General features: G+C 42.7%; 1 protein-coding gene across 1 annotated transcript; it reads left to right on the forward strand.

Annotated features, from left to right (window-relative positions):
- Positions 1–188: 188 nt before the first annotated feature.
- Positions 189–24,990, forward strand: atxn7 (ataxin 7). The gene is made up of 13 exons (XM_010737375.3): positions 189–413; positions 2,613–2,711; positions 6,023–6,241; positions 6,441–6,509; positions 11,917–12,021; positions 16,700–16,988; positions 18,145–18,476; positions 18,710–18,792; positions 20,152–20,432; positions 20,588–20,777; positions 20,888–21,009; positions 21,139–22,294; positions 22,720–24,990. The coding sequence occupies exons 3-13, from the start codon at positions 6,031–6,033 to the stop codon at positions 22,735–22,737; spliced, it is 2,856 nt and encodes a 951-aa protein (XP_010735677.3). The 5' UTR covers positions 189–413; positions 2,613–2,711; positions 6,023–6,030; the 3' UTR covers positions 22,738–24,990.

The following is a 24,990-nucleotide window of genomic DNA, read 5'->3' on the forward strand; positions in this document are numbered from 1 at the left end:
TCTCTGTGGAGCATCTTGGTGCCAGCAGTCTCTGACTGAAGGCGCTCCTGGGTTTGTCCAGCACCTCATGGAGTGCTGACCTGATGAGCTTATTATTTTATTTTTATTTTAGATTTCACTGAGAAGCATATATGACCCACTGGTGTGAGAGTGGGGTCTAGCGGAGGACAAACTGGTTTTCCAGCTCCCCAGAGTGTGCGTGCGTGCGTGCGTGCGTGCGTCCTGGCGCAGTGACGTCTCTGTCCCAGAATGCAGTCTGGTAAACAGACATGGAAGCACCAGGTGAAGACCTCCACAGAGGCTGAGCACTGCACTCGCTCTTTCCCACCGTCTTCTGTCCTCTTCGCCCAGTGCATCCAGTTGATTTACATCTGCCTGGTGTCACGTTTACGTCTACAGCATCCAGAGCCTTGGTAAGAGTGAAGTTGTTGTCGATCCGTGACGACTGCTAATGACTTCTGCTGTGCTGTCAGGCTCCTGCCAGCTAACGCTAGTCATGGCTGGCTACAGGCTTCGGCTAGCAGGCTAATGTAGCCACCGCTGCTGTCTAGTAACGGGTGTACCAGTCACAGAGCCACACTGGATGGAGCTGGTTTCCATGACACAACTCCTCATGGGCTTTGTGTCTTTTTTTTTTTTACACGTCATATTCACGATAAACGTTTACTTTGACCTTTCTGTTTTCATTTTTATTTGAAAAAACAAAATAATGTTACTCTACGTTAGTGTGGGTGATGTGTAGTAGAGGTGGGAGCAACGCTAGCCAATGAAACTGCTGGTCCCTGCTGGATATCTAACTAACTTAGTTGTCAAGTTGTGCACATACTTGTCAATGGCATGGGCTTTTGAAGAAATCGCATAATATTATGCTTTTGCTGATCATGACCTTTGACACACTGAAGCACATACTATGATTTAATTCAATCTAAGCTGCGACTACTGACATGTGTAACTACATTGCAAGTAAGCGGACCTGTCATAGTGAAAAATGTACAAGTGCTGTCCAAAATATACTCAAGGAGTCAAGTTTGATATGAGCAGCGAACAGCAGACCAGAGTTCATTACAGTAAATGTCAGTTTATTTTCGCACACCTGTGCATTATGATAATATATATTAAGATTTGTAAAATATCCTTTACACTTTATTATTTTGTGGCATTGATTTAAACCACATCGCCCACCCCTTGTAATTAGAGATAAGTATACGTCGGACACAATCCAGCTGTTTTCACCTGTATGAATACAGAACAACCACTAATAACAATTGTAAACGCTGTGCACAGGTGTGTGGTTATAAAATTGTCAGCTCTTTATGTCATGACTTATTCTCATGTAGGCAGTGATGTTTGTAAGTGTTTGGCTGGGGACAATTAACTTGTCAAATGAAAGAGGTGTGGTTAAAGTTGTAAGTTTAGGCTCTTAGGGTGTTTTGATGGTGTTTCTATCAGCATTGTGTGAAAAGTTCGGAAACTATAGCAATTTCTATGCATAGCTCCACAATTTAAAGACAGTATTGATGTACTACAGTAGAATGTAGCATTATTAATGTTATTAGTTACATCTGCCAAGTTAAAACGTCAGGTCACCTGAGTTTACTAATGGGGTAGATAAAGTAACCTCGGGTAGCCAGAATGAGCTGTGACAAGCACGATTTCTGACCAGTGAGAAAGGTAGAACCTGAAAAGAATTTGTGGAAGTAGTTAATTAAGTAGCATTACAATATTGGAATTAGTATCTTTTGTGGAAGTGCAGGAAATATCAGACCTTTTATACCGCTATATAATAATTACAGAAAAAGCTCTATTTATGATCTCCAGTACCCAAGCTTCTCTGAGAGCACCTGTCCACTGGCCGCAGCGAGATATAGAGCTATAAGCTTACATGCTATGATTAATTTACTTTAAATACTTTATTGACTATGGTGGCAGAGCCATCATTCAGATTATTAGTTACACCTGTACCTGCAAGAGTATGACAAGTCAAAGTGCCTTCTGCAGATGAAAAAGTTGTGTTCACACCTCAAAAACATTTCCTAACTTCAGTTTAAGAAATTCACTTGAGTTGGTAGTTAGTTAATTTGTTCCTGGGTTGATCAAGTACAGTAAAAGCTTCTGACAAATACCCTGAAGTATTGTGCAAATGCAAACAACTCTAACACAAGTTGTTGTAATTCATATGCAGCGTTTATCCTTGTATGACTTTGTGTTTTGCTTAAAGCTATTCTCTACTTCCATGAATATATTACAATATGCATATAAATTAGTTAAGACAACAAAAACAATGATAAAAGGTCTCAGTCTTTAACAGGGATTACTTTGGGGCTGGACAGGGAAGTGCTTAATGGATTGGATTGCTGCATAATGGTAAAGAACAACAAGGCCCAGAGGACAGTGGGAGAACACCAACGCTTTTGGTGCATGTTGGGTCATTTAAAACAATGGGTGTGTGCATGTGTGTCAGATGCTCTTTGAGTTTGGGTCTTCCAGATATGGGCCTTATAATTCCATATTTACTGATTAACTGTATCAAGAAACAGCAAAACAAAAATCCTGATACTGACTTGTGTTCTCTCAATGCTTGTCTATGTGTGCGTGGGCTTGTGTGTCTCCAGACTTCCTCTCCAGTGTGTGTGGCAGCCAGCAATCACCCAAACTGATGAGGATCGACTGATTGAATAAAAAATAAGTTCCTTTTTTCTTATTTTGGCAAGGTAAGATCTCACAGCTACTCATTGCTCTACGCTGTTAGAAAATACAGTTTTCTATAGCTGTAAAAAATTATCCTACAATAATCATAGTTGTACAGCGCTTACAGATGTTTTCAATCGCCATACATCTTTTAGAGTTATTTTGTACTAACTGTAATTCCCCAAGCTGTTTATATTGCTTCCCAGGTTTACATAAGTTTCAGTTTTTAGCTTACTGTGTATTTTTTTATCCATTTCTTTAAATATTTATTTATATTTAACACATATTCACATAATGTATTTTTGTGGATATACAAAACTGTAGGTTAAAAGAAACATGACTAGTTGCTCATGTATATTCTACTGATTTAATGACAGAGATTTACAATGAATATAGTCATGACAACATAAGGGAGCTAGAGGAAATGTAGCTAGTGTCTTTCAAAAGGAAGAAAAAATAGTTTTACATTATTATACTTTCACTTACTTACTAAAACATGTAGTGCAATCAGTTATAGCAGCATTGCAATAAAGAGTATTTGTAATATAATATAAAATTTAACATTCAGTTTTTGTCGGGAGGTGTTGCATGTTGAGGTTACAGCAATTGATAGTTTGTACTGGTGCTGTATCGGGTTACATATATTGAAGGTGAGGTGTCTGTTTTATTGGATGTGTTTATTAGACATTGTATGAATATTACAAATACCATCTCAATGAAATCTAATCTAATACAACACCAACACCTCAGCAAACATCTTCCACTTTCAAGTTTCTCAAAGGCTGTATGAAATCACAGTACTTGTGTATTTTACAGGGCTCATTATGTTTCTGGTCATGAAATGTACATCATTTGTCTATCATGTTCCGTTTTCTAGTGATTTGTACACTGGACACGTCACATGTGGGAAAAGTCACAAACTTGTGTTTGACTTTGCTTGCAATGTCATATTTAATCACATTTGAGCAATATACACAAGCGATTTCATGGCCTTTCCAAACAAGATACCAGCTGGTAACTGTGCATCCCTAAAAGGGGCTATTGAGGAAATCCTGTACTCTCGATCTGTTAAGTGGCTTCTACATATCCAAGCCCAGACCGAAAGTCACTGCTACTCATCAAGTTGGACTAATATTAAGGCATCAGTATATCACAACTGAAATGGTTTGCCAGTGTAGGTTATTAATGGACTGCTAATGAAAAAAAGGCATGGCCAGTCTCAAAAGTCCCATAATAGCTCTCAGAATGTGTGGCAGTGACTGAATGGTTAAGTTACACATTACACTAAAAAATACTGTTAATGTTTTTTTGCCATTGTGGGAACTCTAGTTGTGTTTGGCCTGTGTGTCAAAAAATTGACATGTTGCACTGTTGTTGTGTGTATTACTGATTTAAATAGCATTTAGTAGCATTTTTCAAAAGAAGGCACTAAAAGTAGAAATCTATGTAACTCTGCCCGTGATGTCACCCTCAAACTATACTAACAGCATCTGGCCGCATGCTTTTTATGTCTGCTCACTCCATTGACGTAGATGTCCATATGTAACATTATAATAGTATAGTGTCTTTGACAAACCAGGGAATCTGAATGTGATCTAATGTATTCTACTCAGGTTCAGCCCTGGGTGCCAGTTTTAGATGCGTTGACGCCAGTAAATGATCTAAATTCAAGCTTCAAGCCATCACTTCAGAAACCTATTGACACAATGGATCCATGTGAGAGGTGTATGCATATGCAATAAACAAAGACGTAAGGAAAATAAACCTTTTTTTTTTAACTATGAGACACTGGCAACATCTTCAGGACAAGCTTCTTAATGTGTCTTTCTAAATTTAGTGTTGGTCTAAAGACAAAGCCAAGTTTCTGAACTGTACACTTGAAACTAGCAACAGAGGGCCAAGGTCATTTTTGCTCAGTGCTTTTCAGGATACTTAACAAATGGGAATAGATTCAACTTTTCTGCTATTTATTGAGAGGATTTTTTTTTCATATATCCTCCATTTGATATCGGGAAAACAGCACAGAAGGCTGCTTAAACTGTTCTTGTTTTTCGGTCAAACCGACAGATGGTTGTCTCTTAAGAATTTCTGATGATTTGAGATGGGAAAGATGTTACATAGATCACCCACTACATTATTCTTATATAATGGCAAAGACAGCACCAAGTGAAGACAAGAAAATGTTTATGCTAGTTGTAGGTCGGGTCAGTCTGTGTATTACAGCTGCCTCTCTGCTAAATGTTCTCTGTGGCAAGACAACATAAGGAGCCTCCATTTCTTGTCTCCTTGTTCTTGTTGGATAACAAACATTTCATTTTGAAAGTGAAAGTAAAGACAACTTGGCTGTGGAGAACAAGTCTTTACACATCTGAAAAGCATAGGAACTGGAAAACACAGGAAATCTATTCAAGTCCGTCATAAATCTCACTGTCACATTTTTCTTTAATAGGCACTTTGTTAAATCAACAGTAGTGTGAGGTTTATAATTTGAGTCATTTTGAGTTCATTTCAGTGGCAACAGTTAATGATTCGTCATCCATGAAGATCAACTTATCTGTGAATCATAATGTTGATCTTGTATATGAGGACTCGCATTAAAATAATTATCTAAAGGCAAAGAGTATCATACAAGTCTACGCATTGTTCAGTAAATCTTAAAATGTTGTTATGCGCATTCGTCCAACAATGTGTTTGCTAATAATACATAATGAGCATGACTTGACTCTACTTAAGGAAAATTTCAAAATCAAGTCCTTATTTGTGTATTTCTTTTTCATTTGAAGACAGTGAACTGTAAATAATACGAATAATCTAAAATACAAGCAGCTATGATGTACTTTGCATGTACATACATGTGCATTTATAGTGTATGCAAGCGCATACAATTCTATAAATACAGTATGTTTATGCTGCCTTACTATAGTACACTATACCACAATTACTTATATGTATTAAGCATATTTTTAATATAAATTATATATTATTACTACACATTTATGTCTAACTAGAGTGAACCAGAGCTTGTGTATGTGTATTTATTAAGAAAGGTTTAGCATTAAGCACCAAAGATATTGAAGCTAAAGCTAACTAGCCTACCCATAAACCTTGAGAAAAGCCTGCTCGCTGTGTGTCATATGTTGTAGGCCTGTAAGCTTTGTACTTGTTGCTCGTCAAGTGGCCACACGCAGAGGTTTTTATTTTTATTTATTTATTTATTTATCTTTTCGGAGGGGCGGGAGCGGTGAAACAACACGCGTATGCCCGTGTCAGTCAGTGAAAAAGTCCTCCTATCCCGAGCGCGACCAACGCTGACTCTTGTGTTGTTACATTGTAGCGGAAAGAATGTCGGAAAGGGCCGAGGATGACGTCAGGGGGGAGCAGCGCCGAGCGGCCAGGCAGCAGCTGAAGCAGCAGCAGCAGCAGATCCAGCGGGGAGAAGGCTCCACAGCAATGGCGACTGTTGCGGAGCGGAGATCATTGCCTAGTCCAGAAATAATGCTGGGACAGCCTTGGAGCAACTGGGTCGACGCCGCCAAACTCCACGGCAACGACGGTGAGTCCCCCAGCGTCCCGAATGTGCGCGAGGAAACGAGGTGGAGCGCGACAGTTCGCAGTCCTGTCCTGTTTTTTGGCCGATTGCATGCAGTTTTTGGTGGAATATGAAGAAACGCTACTGGTAGCAACAGCACGGGCAGGCAAGCAAGTGCAACTATTTATTTGTCTGTGTGTGTGTCGGATCGCCTCGTTTTCAGGTGCTGAATCGGAGGAAAGTTTCAAAGACTTCGGGAAAAATAGAGAAGCCATGCGTTTGTGCAGAGAAGGTGAGTGTGTTTTCTCTCTCTCTCTCTCTCTCTCTCTCTCTAGGGCCAAAGGTGTATTTTGGTTCTGGAGGTTTGCACACAGACACACACACACACACACATGGATTCAAACACTTTACACGCGTCGTTCAGTCAAAATACAAACCTACTGTAAATCATAAGCATCGCGAATTGAATGGAAAACCGGATATGATAAGTGAAACATGTGTCTCTTATTCGTTTGGTAGTTGACATTTACATCTGACCCTAAAATAACTTAACGGTTAGCAACTTAGACTCGCTGTAGTTGGGTATAGGCCCAAGTGTAGTCATAACAATGTCATATGACTGTTTGGAGAATGCATTTTGTGGACTTTATAATACAGCATCCACATTATATGCTGTTTTACACATGAAACCTTCCGCCATATTTCATGTCTCCCCCTATCTGAAGACAACAGCAAGGTTTGTTGACAAACATTTGAAAAAGTTGTATGATTTTTTTCAAAAGGAGAACCTCAAAATGAAAAATGTTGCTGTTCCAGCAGCGGTTAGGACTTTTTGTAAAGGCTCCTTCTTAGTCATCGCTCCATCAAAATGATATGAAATTAGAAAATGGTTTGTTCCATGCACTGCTCGTACACAAAGTATGACCAACACTAATGTTTTTGTTACCACGTATTCAGATAAACATCGTAAAAATTTAAGGTCACTTTTTAATCTTTAGTCTTTTGAGGTACATGTCCACCAACCAGCCTGCCTCGCACAATTTAGGCAACTGTGTCTGGCATCACCAAGGATAAAAAAAACAGCCAATCAATCAACCTGACTACTCTGATAACAAAACGATAGGATGATTATGTTCCTGTTAGTAAATATGATCTCAAGTTATGCCAGCTGAAAGCTGGAACATACTGTAGGTTTTGCTAAAAGCTGTGTTCTTGAAGGCTTTAGTCGTTCTATAATAGGCAGCGACAGAGAAACATTCAGTCATGACAGAATAAAGAGAAACGCCATCATCTGACATGTGTGATTTAAAAACCCACGATATCAGGAGCACGCATCATCTGGCTTCTGAGCCGCAGAGTGATGTCGCAGAGCAGTTTGTACTTTAATTTTATTTTTGGAAACACCTCGATTAGCGTTAGCTGAATTGTCCTGCTGGCAGGCCCGGATTTAGAATGAGCCTCACCACAAAGGTAAACTGCTTTAACAAGAAAATGGCAGCGTGTTTAATTGCAAATCATTATACATCAGAAAGAGCAAGTTGACAGGATGAGTTAAAGACTAACCAGTTTTTTTTTTTTTTTTTACTGCGAATGAATGATGAATCAACTTTCAGCTACAGTTATACACTGATTTTAAAGGCCTACCTCCTCTAATGAAAGGTTTCGTGCTAATGTCGTGCGCTGTCTTGAGCGGTTACTGGGCAACCTTCTTAAAAAGCGTACGCTCACAAAGATAATATGTTTACTTAGCGTTTTATGCATTTCGGCAGCGCACCCACAGCTACTTTTAATAACTTTCCAGACATGGTTTTTGTCTCTTGCTCAAGGACACATGAGCAAGGCAGGTCAAATGTGACCTTGCTGTTGCAGGACGGCCGTCGCAGCTAATAGGACACCTAGATTAACATACGTCCTTTTCTTTGAGCTCTCTGTCAGCGCTAAGTGTAGAGCATGAACATGAATATATTCTCTGTTGTGTTCTGCTCTGAAATTCTATTTGTGGGTATAATTTGGCAGAGAAAAATGGCACTAATTAAGCAAAAACCACAAGGATCATCTTCAGACACTCAACACAATCATTCATTCTACAGCCAACAAACAAAACGATCACTGTGGTGTGAATGATTGTCACAGAATTTGACAGTTTTGCGACTTCGGTGACTCTTCACATAGAACACCTCTTGGACACTGATTTGTCCAACGTATTGGAAGCACACATGTTTTAGAAATGACAGATTTCTGGTCCTGACTGAGTGATGACTGATGCTGTGTAATAACTGCAGAGGAATGACCGTCAAGAAGGATGGCACATTTTACTTTGATCACATGGTTTGGCCCACACTTATGATGTCATCATAAGTCATCACTTCCCCACATGTCCCTGTGAAAGGTTAATTGCAGGCAACTTGTCGAATTTTTGCATTGGTCAACAGTGTGGCTTGTGTGCATACCCTAAGACCATCGCACAGCGTCAGAAGCAAGCGTCCTCCGAGCTCTCGGTGACAATAAAAACAGAGCTTTCATACAACATATTAAAATGGTGTGGAATACGTCGCGCTGCATACACTGTGGTGGTGGCTGACTTGCAGAGATGTTGTCTGCTTTGTGCTGAAGAAGCGCTGTTTGAAAGTGGATCAGATTATTGTATCTAGAAGCGAGGAGGGAGAAAAACCGTGTGAGCATTTAAAATTCAAGGCTGGTAGGTCATTTGGCATGTAACTGGTTTGAAACGCGTCTCTGGCATGTAGCGGCGTCTGTCAGTGACTGTTGTTTCTGTCATGGGGCTGATCAACACATGCTGCTCGTGGCAGAAGTGTGTGTTCATACTGGAATGTTATTCCGCATGTGTGTCTAGTAGGGGGTATTACAAGTGGATGACTACACCTCTCCTCCATGACTCACCACCAAATTCCTCCTGTGGTGTAACCGCCATTCTAGCACACACAGATGATGATCACATTGTAAAAATGTATGGCAATTAATGCCCGAATTCACTCGTCATCTGTCTCCCTTTTTATAAATTTTACAGTGGCACTGTCACACTCAGGGAAGCTAGGAAATGTAGTGCCAGTGTCAGTCACAGGTCAGATTCAGCCAGCATGTGTGCTGCTCAGAGGCAGCCAGAGCTGCTACTACTCCACCTAGATCATTCATCACTGCCACGGATGAGGATGCTGAAATTAACTGGACTCTCATTCTCTTCCTCCGTCTCGTGCTCACAGGCTCTCTTCCTCCTCCTCCTCCTCCTCCTCCAGCACAGGTCCTCTGCTCACTCTCTCTTTGTCTCGCTGAGGCCTCGGCCCGCTTCTCTGCTCTGTTTCTCGCTGTGTTGTTTTTTTTTTTCCTCCACCGTGCTCCTTTCTTGGCTTTACTCAGTTGTTCTGTCTTCTGACTTCCTCTCTCTCTCTCTCTCCCTCTCTTTCTATTCTTTTCATCTCCTACTTGCACAAGAAGAAAATGGAGATTGAGAACGGGGCAGACACAGTGGCGTTAGAACACTTTTTAAGTCGGGCCATTTTAGCGCTACAGTTCACTCGGTGCCAGAGCGTTGAATGCAGAGTGGCAAGGCGATCTAGCCGGACTGCTTTTATGGTTGAGCAACCCGTTTGGAGAAGGCTCCATGTGAACGACAGCAGCAGTTTGGGAATGAGTCCCGTTTGACCTTGGTATTGATCCAGCAAGAAAATGTGGTTGTCCTGTTACAATAAAGGATCTGAGAGAAGGTGGAGTTTTAATGGAAAATACATGGGAAGTTATTGATTTAGCAAATATGTATGCTCTTTCATTATAACTTCAATTTGTTTTCATCCAATTCATTCTATGAGCCGGACTCCTGTACCTCTAGCAGTCATGTAGAACCGAAAGGTTGCCTAGAACTTCAAGGCCAGCTGCTGGTTTAAGTGACAACCAGTGACTGTTACCCTCCACATCACATCTCTGCACTTGTCCTCTTTGCAGAGCAGTCAGACTCTTGCTCATTGCACTACCTTACTCAAGTTCTATATAATTTACATGCCTTTGTCCATTCATTGAAGGCATTTGCCTATTCAGACACCAGCCACTGTGAAAATAAGTCTTTTCGCTTCACTGCTGCTCAAGGAGACACTTAGCAGAGTGGCTTCAGACAATTGACGTGCATTAAGTAGCATCAGGCTTGTCAATTCATCCACACAAAACTGCCACTGAACTCCCTGAGAGGGAACCCGCCAGGTAGGCCCTTTTTATATGTTCTTGTCTTAATGGCCCTCATCACTTCTACACTCGGCCAGTGATGTTTGGAGAACCCTTGACGGCCCTGGAGGAGTACATATTGGAGAGGGGCTCCACTTCTCTCCTCTTGTATCCTCTTCTGCTCATCTCATCATAACGCCCCAGGCAATCTCTTAATTAGCCTCCTTAATTAGGTGGTTTCTGGTTTTGTGCACCAGGGTAAATTTTGATCACATTCTGGTGAGCAGCAGCGCTTCCCTCTGATTTGCCTCAGAGTGGCTCGTGAGGCTTGGTTCATGTTACTGGGTGGCTAGAGATGCTGGAGCTACAGACATGCTATTCGTGTGCCTCGGCATTTATGCTTCTTGTGCTTTTTATGATCATGCGCATGAAAGTTACATGGCCTTAGTGACACTCCAGGAAAACTCCCATCCCTGCATCTCATCAGAGAGAAAAAGGAATCACAATATCAGCCATTTCTTCCAGTTTCTCTTCATTTCAGTAGAGGCACTGCACAAGTTTACTCCCTTACTCCATAATGTCTTCTTGTATTAAGCATGGGCTGGCTTTAGGGGAGGAGGTATCAAATGAATCCTGACTCATGAGAACGTGACCAGCATTGCTCCGTTGGAATATTTTAATGTTATGGATTTTAAGCATTTCTGCACATCTCACTATGACATGAAAAATGTTCTAACTTGACAGACTGTCGTGAAAACCCACATCTGATTGTAAGGCAGTCAGTGATTGTTTTCATCAACAATTAATGTGTTTGCTCAATCAGTCGACAGAAAAATATCCACCACAATTTCCTGAAACCCAAGGTGATGTCTTCAGACTGCTTGTTTTGTCTGAGTCCCGTTCCAAACCCAAAGATATTCAGATTACTGCCACATAAAACCGAGAAAAGCAGCAACTCTTCACAAAAGAGAAGCTGGATCTGGAGAATTTAAGTTAAGACTGAGTTAACAGAGATGTTACCCAGTAGAACACAGGAAACATGAGGGGCAAACCATGCTGAACGTTATTACGTTATTATTACTCTTTCTTCATTTAATGTCAGATTATCCACATCTTGTATGTGCTGTGTTTGTTTGTTTGTTTCTTGGAGAAACGTACATTTTTTTGACAGCAGGTAACCTTTGGATTGCTAGCTCTGCCTTTTTCCTGCTTCTTATCACTAGGACGTGTTCTCCATAATGAATGGGGACTAGTAAATGGGCGAGACCTGTATTAATGTGTGCAAACTTTTCTCGTCAGGTTGCTTCGAGTGAACTGAATGTGTTTTCATCTGTGTGTTGTTCAGCGCAATGAATTTACCCACGACAACCCATTTTTCTTCATGGTGTCATGTACAAAAATATATATAAACCTGTTTCAGTGTAGATTCAGAGCGTTTTGGCAACTGATGCAACAGGTGAATGCAGGTTTATTTTATTTGCCTCTCATTGATTCATGCTCTGTGTGGTTGTCTCCTTCCCTGTGTACAGACATGCCCATATTTGGCCAATGTCCCGCACAGGACGACTTCTACCTGGTGATGTGCAGCCACTGCAGTCAGGTAGTCAAGCCCCAAGCCTTCCAAGCACACTACGGTAAGTGTCATGCAAGTGCACACACACACACACATACATATATGTGAATATGCATGAATACATTCAGTCGTCTCAAGTTTTTGGTTCTTACAGAGAACTCCAAACAAGGAGGACAAGTGAACCGTGGCAGTTGAGAGCAGTAGATCAGTAAAGAAGAAGAAAGTAACAAAGTAGTTTTTTCACCTATAGAAACCATATAGGCCTATCATGTCAAGACGGGCGCTGATACTTCGCACATTAACACACTCTGTGGTATTACCTCTCGCTCCGCCTTTGTATTCCCCCACCCCTTTTCCTTCTCCACACAGAAACCTGAGCCTGACGCCACAGACTTTGATTTATTTATTTATTTATTTAACTCACTGTCTCACTTGTGTGTGTTTACAATTCCCCTGTTAATATTTGATGTGGCTCTCTGGGTCTTCTCAATAATGTACTTTTTTTTTAACATGTACAGATCAGATTTCTGGTCCTGCTAATACTTAAGGGGTTATGCGTTTCAGAGTACGTTTCCACTGCATAGTTGTCGTGTTGGATCTTTGACTGGAGTGCTAAAATAAATGGATGAATTATAGATCTGTGAATAAAGGGATTGCATCACCGTGGATCTCGTTAAACTTGACAGTGTTCACGGCAAGTTCACAAACGCCCACGACCACTGAAAGAAATGAGCTGTCTGTTCACTCCCAAACTCATTTGCTTGAAATGGTAAGGAAGGTTTCATGTTAGAGTGACACTTACCATGTCCTGTCATGTAGGGCTGTTTGTTTAAAGTAAGAATTTTTATGATTCAAGTCAAGTCACTTTAAGGCGACAGGAATTATTAAACTTGGTTTATGTGGCCTGACAGAAATGTTATGTCATCAGCCATACACTCTCAGTTTCTGAAAACTCTTCTTATAACTTAGTCCTAAATGTGTACTGAGTGGAAGTCACTGTATTTATTAAGCGGTGTGCATTCCCTATGAAGTGTGGCAGCAATTACAGTTGTTAAGGTCAGCCACCAGGGGGAAGTATAACAGCACATGGCTCCTAAAGGGACTGTCCTTGCTACTGTCAACAGCACTCAAAGAAAAGACAAGTCTGTGTAGGCCAGTGATGAAGTACTACAGCATCCAGTTGTGTTCTCATACCTGTCTGGGGATTTTGAATGAGAAGTAGACAAACACTGAAGGGAATTGCAGCGCCTATGAAGTAAAGTACTTACAACATCCCAGCAGGTTGCTACAGTGCACCTTTTAACAGGATGGCACGGTGAATGAAGACGGGGCACAACCATCCATCCATTATCTGTAACCACTTATCCTCATCAGGGTCACGGTGGGGCTGGAGCCTATCCCAGCTGACTTTGGGCGAGAGGCAGGGTACACTAGGGACAAGTCACCATCTTATCGCAGAGCACGTAGAGACAAACAACCAATCACACTCACATTCACGTACGCAGCCAATTTAGAGTCACCAGTTAACCTGTTAGGTGCATATATTTGGACTGTGGGAGGAAGCAGGAGTACCCAGAGAGAACCCAGGCGGGCATGGGGAGAACATGTAAACTCCACAGAGAAAGACATATGGAGTGGTTTCAAGCTTTTTGTAGCTATCTGTCTCTTCAGTCATTCCAATCTGACTTTTTCATCTCCTTTTACCAATACCAATTCATATTCCTAAACCCAGGTTAGGTCATTTCCAATCTAATTCCTAATAAGCACATTATGCCGTAGAGATTGATTTGACACTAAAAATTGAGTCAGAGGCAGCTCATGACTTACTGCATGTAAATGACAGTGGAAACATTCAATCTAATATTGACTCTGTGGATGTTATGTTGTGAATTGCCATCACCTGTGATTCCCACTCTTCGGATCAGATTAACGCATCTCTAATAACTATAATTGTTCACCATCACCTGTATGCCACTGAAGTCTGTGTTGATTAAATTATGCAAATTGCTTAATGAACAACTAATGGTGCCTCCCTCGACTTCCATTTAAATAGTAGTTAGTAAGCAACTGCAACAATTGATTATATCATTATCGATTAATGTGACAGTAATCTTTTCAATCAATCAGTTAATCAGTTCATCTTTAAAATGTCGTTTCCCAGAGCCCTAATGTGGGGTCAGGAAATCGATTCCATTCGAGAAGCTGTAGTCAGATTGTTTGGCATTTTTTTGCTAAATGACTTTAACGATAATACATTATTAGTTGCCGCATCATTTTTTGTTATTTAACTAATCATTTAATCTCTAGTCCGGAAAACTTTAAATCAAATTGAAGTTGTGTAGCTATGCCACTATACATACGTCATCATACAGAGTATGGGTGCTCTTGCTGAGATTTTCCTCCCGGCTTCCTCCCTCTCGTGTCATTATCGGAGGACCCCACGTGGCGTTAACACAGGGGCAAGGGCAAAGGCAACGGGAGGCACTGTACTCAGCACCGCTGGTCGATGGTCTCAATATGATTTTAGCGTGCTTCTTTGAGCCCATCTGTCTCCCGTTAGGTGTTTGTGCTTCTCGACTGAAGCTGATCCCAGCAGGGGTGACACTCGCCGCAGAACGGGAGGCTGCAAGCTCGGTTGCCATTTTATGCATTCATTCATGAAGTCGTCGAACAAAGATTTTTCACTTGCCTTGCCCTGGCTGAGCAAACACGCATAAATGAGCATGATGCCAATGCTCAATGCTGCACCTTGAGCTTGGGTAGCAAGGAAACTACGTGTATTTATTATTTTTAGTAGAAGAAAAAGTTGTTATTGTTATACAAACAGTGTACAGAGGCCAGGTCATGCTCCGGCTTGAACGTGGTGCCTGTGGAAATGGTAGCAAGTCCATCAAATTTGTGCATTGGTGTTTTTATCTCACTCCCACAGCCAGGGATTCCCCTTAACACTGAGCCAACAGTTTGACAGTGTGAAATAGGATATTAAGGCTCCTCCTATTCCTTGTGTTTTTTTTATTGTTGTTGTTTTCTTGACTTCTCTTTTATTCTTCTTCCACTGCTGCTGGTGTTGGCTTCTCTTTTCTGTTGTCAGTGCTCTTAGTGTCATGCTGGGGTTTCCTGGTGTGAGTTTGTGTGCAGGATGCGCTGTTGACTGTGACTCGGACAGGACAAGACAGCAGGGGAAACAGTGAGGGATGGAGGGATGGGAAGAAAGGCTATTAGGGAGAGGGAGGGAAGATAATCTGGAGTGTGTCATGAATGGGTGTGTAGAGAGAGGCCCCTTAGGTGAGAGGAGGGCACTCTTAAAAGCATTTTTTCCCCCTTGAAAGGGAAACTGGAAGAAAGCTATACAGTGTGTTTCTGTGTGTGTTGGGGGCTGAGGGAGTGTCAACTCTGTGTGTGTGAGAATGTGTGTTAGTATCTCCTCCACTGTTTCTGCAGCAACAATCTTGTTTGCAGATCACCTGCTGAGACTGAGCTTTGGCCCAAAGCCCAGTTCCCAGCTCCGCCACAGAGTTATCCCAATAAAAGGTTAGCTAACCAGGCCCACAGCTCATGGCGGTAGCTCCCGGCTGCCGGCACACATTTTCTTTTTTAGAACCTTTTGGCTGTTTTGCTCATGTGCTAAAGTGTTGACAACAAGGGGGTCGTGTTAACCTTCAGTCCTCTCAGCGGACACCTCTCTGCTTCTCTGTGTGTCTCTATGTCTGTCACTCTCTCTCCCCACTTATGGTCAGAGTCTGTGTGACCCCGGGGTGGCCCAGTGTATATTTGTTAGGAAGCCGCTGCCTGACCGTGGTGCAACTTGCAGTAGAATGTCTTTGTGAGGTTTTTTTGGGTTGTTTCTTTCTTGGAAACTAATTAACTCTGGACTGAAATGACTGTGTTGTGATGAAATGAATATGTTGTGGAATAGCAGTGGAAATTATTTTGAGTGTGCTATTTCATTGTTGTACACTGTTACTAAAAATAGCAAATGATGAGAGCTTCCTTTGAAAACTCCAACCCTTCTATGCTTATGGTGTGGGTGCACACGCATGAGACCAGTGTTTGATGATGTTTGGGAAGCATTGTGTACTTTAATTTCCCTCCGAGGCAAAGATATTTCATTTTGGATGCAAGCGCTTCGTGATGAACGTTTCTCTTTCTTTCTTCTATTTTTGTCCTTCAATCCACGACCTGCTATCACCCTAACCTTTTCTGCTGTCGTGCTGCCTTTTATCAGTTTGCACAGTATCTAAGAAGCTCGAGCAGGAAATGAAGCTCTTGACCCGTTGGCCGGTTCTATTTCAGGCTGAGTTGGCATGATTCACAAATGCTGCTTATTTGTTGTCGAGGCAAGCCGCTCACTACTTTCAGAGAAAGATTTCGATGTTCCCACCTGTCTTTCCTTTTGTCCTGACTCATGGCCCAATCACTGCCACTGTTACAGCGTTTGATCAAAGTTTTGCGGATGCTTTGATGCATCATCTGAGTTAACTTTTAGTTTTTTTTCATTATTATTATTATTATTATTATTATTGTTATTATTATTATTCAAGCTTTATTGTATAGAAGCAGCTGAAGAGTGACAGGAATGTAGGGAGGGAGAGATGGGGAATACATGCAGCAAAGGGCCACAGGTCAGATTCGAACCCTGGGCTACTGCGGCAAGGACTAAGCCTTTGTACATGGGGGCGGCTGCTCTACCAACTGAGCTAAACCAAGCCCCTAACTTCTATGTTTGAATGTCATTCCAGAGAGAAGACACAGTTCAGTTGGCAAGCCAGCCTCCACCTCGCCCTTCCCCGTGTCGGCCAGGAACCGGAGCAGCGGACTTGGGCCTGGATTGGGCTCGGGGTCTGTAGCTGGAGTGGCAAGTGGAGGCATTCTCAGTCGACCTTCCACCACTGCATCCAGTTTATCCTCCTCTTCAACGTCCTCCGCCTCATCCAATCCCAAACTGCTAAAACCAGCCAAAGAGAAGCTGCCAGGCACTCAGCGAAGACCCCCCTATCCACCCTTTAGGATGATCCAGCCAGAGAAGATGTAAGTTTCACCGTGTAACATTTGCAGTACTGTGTGTTACAAGTGAAAGTTTAAGCTGGCAACTTGATTTTTTTTGCCTCAAGTATTCGTTTAATCATTAGTTTCGTTTAAGTAGTCACTTGCATTCCGCCCTGGGGAACGTGTTCTGCATGTGACGCACGCGACTCAGAGTCAAAAAGTTGGCACTATGGAAGAGAGCGAAGAGACCGTCCACAAAAGACCAAGGATGTCCAACATTTGGGATCAGTTGTTTGGTTTTCACAGGCCTGTCGTTTCTGTCACACATTATGCAATAGTATTGTAGTGACCACGGAATAATGGAGCTATGAAGCATGAGCTGGTTTTGCTGGTCTTTGTTCCTCAGCTTGAACACAAGCTACTGTGGGCCGTAGACACACGTGGACACGTGGGACACCCCCCCCCACAGGTCCTCCGCTAATCCCAGCTGGCTACTTTGCCTTTATCGTTGCCATGGCAACTACCATGACTGACAGGCTTCACAGCCTCTGATAACACCCCATACACTGTAGTACAACCTAACTGAACACAACTCAAACAGCCGCAGTGTATACACGGTCCGTTACAGTATTTTTGTTTAAAAATGCAAAAAAAAGTAATCTGATTACTCGATTAATTGCTGAAATATTCGATAGAATACTCGACTTCAAACTTAATCGATAGCTGCAGCCCTACTTTGATTTATCTAAATGTTGACTGAATGTTTCTGACACAATGAAAGAACAGCTGAAGTCTATTTACTCTGACATGCCCGTTTTTCATTGATTGATTGATCCAAATCCTGAACGAGTGAATCGATAGCAATATGTGTGTATTTTGCCGACCATTAGAAAACATAGTTGTTTGCATCTTTGTGCCTTTATGATTTGTTATATTCACAAACTCTCATTTCGTGCCGACGGTGTAGGCTCTATTTCAGCCAGGATCAGTCAGAAGTAGTAATATATTTTGATAGCTCTTTTTTTGTTTCTTCTAAGTCTTGATAAATGGTGGATTATATTAGATTTATGTTTTGTCCTCCCAGCCCCATCCATGCGTGCACATCTGTCTCTTACCATGCGTTTCTCACTGGCTCCGTGTTTCTAACTCTCAGCTTCCTCCTTGCTGCCCTCTTCATCTCTGTAACCTTCTCTTCCAGCCTCACCTCGGCTGTCAAGGTGGAGAAGATGCATCTGAGGGTGGAACCGTCAGCTAAGCTGGTGCAGGCTCCATCAGCCCCCGCCACCACCTCATCCTCCTCTACATCCTCCTCTAGCACCACTGTGAGCTCCAACACTACCACCATCACCACCTCCTCATCATCATCAGCCCTTAAACCAGGCCTTAACTGTCCCTCCATACCAAAGCCTCCATTACTGGCCCCGGGTCAGATTCCCAACGGCAAGGGCCATCTCTCAGTCCTCTCAGACAAGAAGCAGGACAGCAGCAGCAGTGCCAGTAGCAGACGCCACCTTAACAAGAAAGTGAACGGTGAGTTGGAGGGAGGAATGGAGGGTAACCTACTGTTACAGTTCTGTTCTGTTGTCAGGTCTGATTCATGAATTCAGTTTAGATTATGACACACATACATATTTTGACACTGCCTCTTTAGATGTAAATGTATTAAATATGCATGTTTTTACATAACACAACTTACCAGAGCAGATAATTTGTCACAGTGTGTGTAAGTAACAGTTTTCCTCCCACTCACTCTTCTCCCTCAGAACGTGAGTTCAATCCAGATATTCACTGTGGTGTTGTGGATACGACAGCTCGGAAACCATGCACAAGATCCCTAACATGCAAGGTAACCGGTCCCTCTGCTTTGCTCTCATTTAAAACATAAACATGTCAATATTCTACAGACCCTTAAAGTGGAACTATTTGTTTCTAAATCTCCTCACTGTTTGTGTAAAGAGCTGTGAACTATAGCGATACTGCAGCTATTGTGAATATTTTTCAAAAGAGGATAAACAGTGTTTGGATGTACTTGTGAAGGCAGTGTCAAGTTTTAAACTTCTAGGTGGGTGTTTGTGGATGTTGCTGTCAACTTCTTTGGTACAGTGCTGACTGGGGCACGACATAGCCTGCAAACTTTCATACAAAAGCCTTCCCCTGTTTAAAGGCCTACATAGTGTTGTTTATGTAGCGTTATGTAACGTTCAGCATGTAGCTGTTAAATTTGTATTCCTCTCAGACCGTGGAAGTTAGCGTGCTTGGTTTGCTAGCTTTCACTTGGAAAATGGGAACTAGTTTGCTTAGCCTGCTAATGTTAGTGCTGATTTCCAATGGACGTTCATTTATCATAGTTGGACACCTGCTAAAGTGCCTCCTGCATAGTCAGCACTGTTGTCCCACATTATAGAAAGACAAGACTGATTTGTTGTGGTGATCGTAACCTCAGCAGAAAAATATGGAGCAATGTATGGCATGGTAATCCTTGATGCAAATTACAGATGTGACTAACAAATGTGTAAGAATGTTGGGCCTCCAGCTGGTTAACTGCTTTGGTGGCTGTTGGAATTTAAGTGTTGTGAACAATTGTAGCGCCCGCCCCCGCAGTTACTGCACAAATCTAAAATGCCAGTACCAACATTATCAGTCAGAACCAAGAATTCCCACACCATGGAGAACACTTACGGAGGGGGTGATGCCAAAGCCAGAAAGATGGATAAAACTGCAATTTTGACCAAAGAAGTTTAAAAATATTACCAAGGATGTACATTTACTCTATATATAGATTTTAGGAAATGTTGCTTAAAGAGGAATAAACTGTGGATTTGTTGGTGACTATTTTCAGCTGCAGATTTGGGGCACTATTTTCGGAAAGCAAGACAGACTGAGACAAAACAAACTACAGTGTCTGTGTTCAACATACTATAATGAAGGGACATGTTTCCCAGTGCAACAGTGTGGCACCTTAATGTAATTTTAATGCAAAGTTTTTGGATGATGGTCTGTATTGCACAGAGGGACAAGCTATATAAAACTTTAAAATCACAGACACATTTTTTTGTAGGATCAATGTATTTGTTGCCAATTATACACATGTAGAATATCACCTATTAAGTTTGTAACAGGATGGTCGTGCTCATTTTCAGCACATAAACACATGCAGATAGACAGAATACTTACTGACCTTTGATCTTCACCGATCTTCCACCAGACACATTCCTTAAGCCAGCGAAGGGCGGTGCCAGGGCGGAGGAAGCGCTTTGACACACTGCTGGCAGAGCACAAGAACAGAGCAAGGGAGCGGGAGAGGGACAGAGAACTCCACCAACCCCATTCCCAACAAAACCCCTCTCTCAGGGACCCACACCCCTCCTCCCACCTCGCCGCTGCCCATGACACCCATCAGGTTGCTCATGGCAACGGCCCCACCCCAGACGCCACTAAGCCTTTGCCAGTCGGCAAGCCCAAATTTCACAGCCCTGGTCTTCCACGGTATGTCCTGCTCCAGATCTTTATTTAGTCTTGTATGTGCTGGTTGCTTGTGGTTGCATCAGACAAACTAGACTTCAAAACATTTTGCATTGTTCTCTGAAACCGTTTTTATGTTGGAAAGTTGAAAATGACCCAATATGTTGCCTTTCCATCAGACTAAACAGCAGTCACGGAGGTGGTACCCCCGGAGACCCTGCAGTAGTCCATGAGTCACCACACCATCCCCAAACTACGCCCGATGGGTTTTCCCGACCTTCCAGTGACGAAGGGGAGAATGAGGAGCGGGAGGACAATGCTGACAAACTGGACTGTCACTATTCAGGTTATCACCCTCGACCGGCAGCTGTAAGTGCACTCTACCACTTTAAAAATATATATTAAAATATATTTGTCATTAATGTTGCGATGAATTTATACTTCCCATATAATAATATGATTCCCCCCTCTGTTTCCAGTTCTGTACATTTGGAAGTCGACTGTTTGGGAGAGGCTGTTATTCGTTTGACCGGCGATGGGACAGAGTGCGATGTGCCCTCACCACAATGATGGACAAGCATGTCAACTCTCAAATGTGGAAGTAAGTCTGTCTAGCTCAGATTTTAATACGGTCGTGGGACATAACAATTAAGCTTTCTTATCTTTTTATAGTCAGCATTTGTGCCTTAATGACAGCATAGCTAATGATTGATATTCTTCCTTGTTGCAGGAAAATCCCCTTGGCCTTGGAGAACTCCTCCTCTGTTGCACCTACCCATAGGACAAGCACAAATTCCCATGGTAGCACTCCCTCTTCAGGCTTCCTGGGCCCCCCTGCCACCTTGCCCCAGACTCCTTATAGCCAATCCTACGAGGGCAAGTCCGTGCTCTCCTATGGGACCACCTTAAATGCCCGCAGCTCCCCACAGGGCGGGGCTGAGCACCCGGCCTACGGCATTACGCAGGCCCGACAAGTGTCTTCGTCGCCGCAGATGCCTTCAGCCCACTCGTCCTCATCCTCTTCTTCTTCAGCTCCTTCCCTAGCCTCAGGCCGGGCGCTTAAGTCCCGTTCCTCCAGCAGCAGCACTACCAAGTCATCATCGTCCTTCAGGCCCAAGGAGATCTCTTCTGGCTCCTCTACACCAGTCATCCCCAACTCCACTGGTGGGGGCAGTGGAGCCAACAGTAACAGTAGCAGCACTAGCTTAGGCTCGGGGAAGAAGAGGAAGAACAGCTCTATTCTCTCTTCATCCCATGGCCCCTCTGAATCCTCCTCTTCTAATGCCAACTACTCTTCCTCCTCTTACAAGAAGAACTGTGCAAATGTCGGCAGCTCAGGGAGCACTTACCACCACAGCTCATTAGGTCCTTCATCCTCATCGTCATTATCCTCCTCCCACAGTGGAGTCCACAGTGTGGGGCTCAACTGTGGCCCCACTGTGCGGACCAACTCACTTAGCCTCAAGGCCGAACCTTCTGGAGGTTCAGCAGGCGGCTCCTCGGGGCCGCCAGCACGAGGTCCTCCCTCGGGCAGCCCTGCAGAGTCCATCAAGCGCATGAGTGTGGTAATGAACAGCAGTGACTCCACCCTTTCCTTGGGGCCCTTTGTGCATCACCAGTCCTCATCCGACCACCACACCAGCTTCAGCCACCACTCGTCAGATGGTCGCCTGGAGGGAAAGAAGCGCAAGAGCTCTCCAGCCTCCAGCGGCATTAATAGTGGAGGCGGTGCAGGAGGGCTTGGAGGAGGAGGAGGAGGAGGAGGGGGAGCTGGACCAGGTAGACCCAAAGTGGCCAAGTCACCTGCCATTAACAACATCCATGGGAAGCATGGGCGGAGCATTCCAGGGACACCAGGGCTACCTAACAACTCCCATTTACATCAGGTGGGCTTTGAAACAGTCAGGATTCATTTTCATTTAATTCTTAAAATTACACATATGGCTCCAAATGACTTAGAATAACAAGGCTGAGCAACGATTACTTTGTGAGCACGGAAAAAAACTACATCACCCATGAAAAAACTACAAGGGTACTTACATCTTTGTCATTTAGTTTTGTCCACATTTCCATAAAATTTACCAGAAATCTCCTGTTGTTTAAAAACTGAACTGCGTTCAGTCTACTCTGTCCCACTGACATTACAAATGTGTCTGTGTTAGCAACTCACGTGGAGCTTCACGTTGATCCTGAGGCAGTCTATGCTGATAACAAACAAAAACTCATTTTGAGGTTTTTCTACCAGGATGCAGAAGAATGTGGTACTATTTTAGCACTGCTGAACAACAATGTTTTTCTTCTTCTTCCGCAGCCAAAGGCTCGTCCCTGACAGCGGTGTCTGGCTTCTGTGTATGGAACCGGCAGGCGGACGGGGAATAGTCCGGAGCAGTCCGCATGTTGCTCTGGACTGCACGAGGCCTTCTAAAAAAAAAAAAAAAAAAAAATCAAACCCACATTACTCTCAGCTTCCCACAATCCTCAGGGTGGAGATGATCTGGACTGCCCAGTGAAGTCAATGTGGTCCTTACTATTTCTCCCAAAGCCATGTGTGTGTGTGTGTGTGTGTGAGAGAGAGTGTGAGCGAGTATGATTGATTGTGAGTGAAGGAGAGGGAGGGCGGTGGTACTGTATCGGGATAGCGTGGAGTGCCAGGGGTCTAATGAGCGAGCCAAGACCCCCCACGCAAAGTATTGTCCCAGTATTCTGAGAGGTCTTCCTGTCTGGTTGGAACAATAGCAACAGCCATGGGTCTCTTGAGCTGCGGTTCAAAGCTCATTGGGTTCAGGTTAAGGGCTGCCGCAACAAGCCGTCATGTCGCTGAGCAACTGGGGAGACAACAAGCCAATCTCTTCTGCAGAATGAATGTGTGTGCATGCGTGTACGAGTATTTTTCTCATGTCAGATTCTGCTGGACTACTGGAATTTCCAACTTAATTACACCCCCAGCGCCTGATCTCAGAAGCCTTGGAAGGAGAGAAGGAGGAGCAGCAAACTGTTACTTGCAACACCTTAAACAACACACAATCACCTTGTCGTTTCACTTTCCGTTAGTCTGACTCTCTGGTGACACGTCGAGTAACCTTGGGTTGCACGCGGTAGCCTGAGAGGAGCCCATAGGAACGATCTGGTCTGTTCTTTTATTATCCAGAATAATTATGCAAGTGTTACCTTTTTATGATTTCTTATGAGCTTTTTACACTGAACTACAAAGAATCTTTGTAGACATGGTGGAGACAGTTGTGCTTTCAAATGTGAAAAGGACGCCTGATGTGCCCATTCGATTGAATCTTTTGTCAGCGGAGATAGCTTGGTCTTGAGGACACCTGTTAATTTTCTGAATCTTTTCAATGTGCAAAATGATCGCCACAGTAGACCTACCCCCAACTGTGAACAGCACTAAATAACTACTTTCTCCACAGGCACTGCTTAGTTGTCCACAAAGCTAGCCAAAAGCTGCTATCAGCTTTGCCAACTACTTTTTTTTTTTTTTTGTTGTTGTTGTTGTTTTTTAAAGGTGGGCAGTCTTGCTCATGAAGCGGTGATTGTGCATTGCCTGTGTGGATATGAAGAAAATCTGTGCAAACTGTATTGTTATTGCCACAACTTACCTACTTTTTACCCATATAGCTGTGTGAAATCCACAGCCGGCGTGGGCAGATGTGAATTGTAATGTTTATTTTTTCCTACATAGGGAATCAGGTATGGTACGTCTTAACTGGAGCAAACTTTATGCACGTCACATGTCATCTGTGGGTTTGATTGTCCCTCCTTTGTGTAACCACTACCCAAGCTCTGGGTGTTTCAAGTTTCAATGCCTCGCAGTAACACTATGTTGGTTTGTATTGAGGAAATATTTGTCACAGTTGAATGAATAGCCGGCATTATACTCTATTCCTTTGTCAAAATGGAGTCTTAAATCAGGCAATAGTTGCCCATCTTGTTGGGATGTTTGCTTATTTTGAGTAGTCTCGAGCGGGTTTTATGGTGCGAGATTCATTGAGATTGCTTCACGGGACATATTTAAACGTTTGGCAACACTTTTTGATTTATGAAACCTCCACTGATGTCAGATAGTGTGGAAAAAAAGTAGAGGAGACAATTTTTTTTTTTTTTAAACAATCTTAATTTAGCTTTTTTTTCTTGTAGCCTATGTATCAAACAAGTATTGAAGTATCCCTATTTGAGAATACATATTTTGTTAACAAATTGTACATAGTGAAATATGTATTTTTGCACAGGCATTTTTCGTACACGCTGAATTTTTTGGTACAATTTTAAAAAAAAGGTAAAAAATAAAATAAAAAAGTCATTATTTATTTAGTAAAAAAAAAAAAAAAAAGAGATAAAGTTAGAGTGGTTCACTGCCAAGTCGATATAATGCAATACGCCTATATGTAAAAGCTGAAGCATCTCATGAATCGTGTACTGAAAACCTTCAAGGAACAAAGATGAAGTGTTGCCACTGTAGCATGTGTCTGTCTGACAGAGGATACCTTTATTCACTTTTCAAGGTCTCAATCACATGTGCTTTTACAAGACATTTTACGTTGCCTATGAATCAACACAACTACAAAAAAAAAAA

Source organism: Larimichthys crocea, chromosome VI (assembly GCF_000972845.2).
Source record: "Larimichthys crocea isolate SSNF chromosome VI, L_crocea_2.0, whole genome shotgun sequence".
NCBI classification, from domain to species: domain Eukaryota; kingdom Metazoa; phylum Chordata; class Actinopteri; family Sciaenidae; genus Larimichthys; species Larimichthys crocea.

What these genes read in the sequence shown, in the direction of transcription:
- atxn7 (XM_010737375.3), top strand. Translation starts at nt 6,031, where the DNA reads ATGTCGGAAAGGGCCGAGGATGACGTCAGGGGGGAGCAGCGCCGAGCG. An exon ending in CAAACTCCACGGCAACGACG is followed by an intron (nt 6,242 to 6,440) that starts GTGAGTCCCCCA and finishes CCTCGTTTTCAG; the next exon opens with GTGCTGAATCGGAGGAAAGT. An exon ending in CACAGCCCTGGTCTTCCACG is followed by an intron (nt 20,433 to 20,587) that starts GTATGTCCTGCT and finishes CCTTTCCATCAG; the next exon opens with ACTAAACAGCAGTCACGGAG.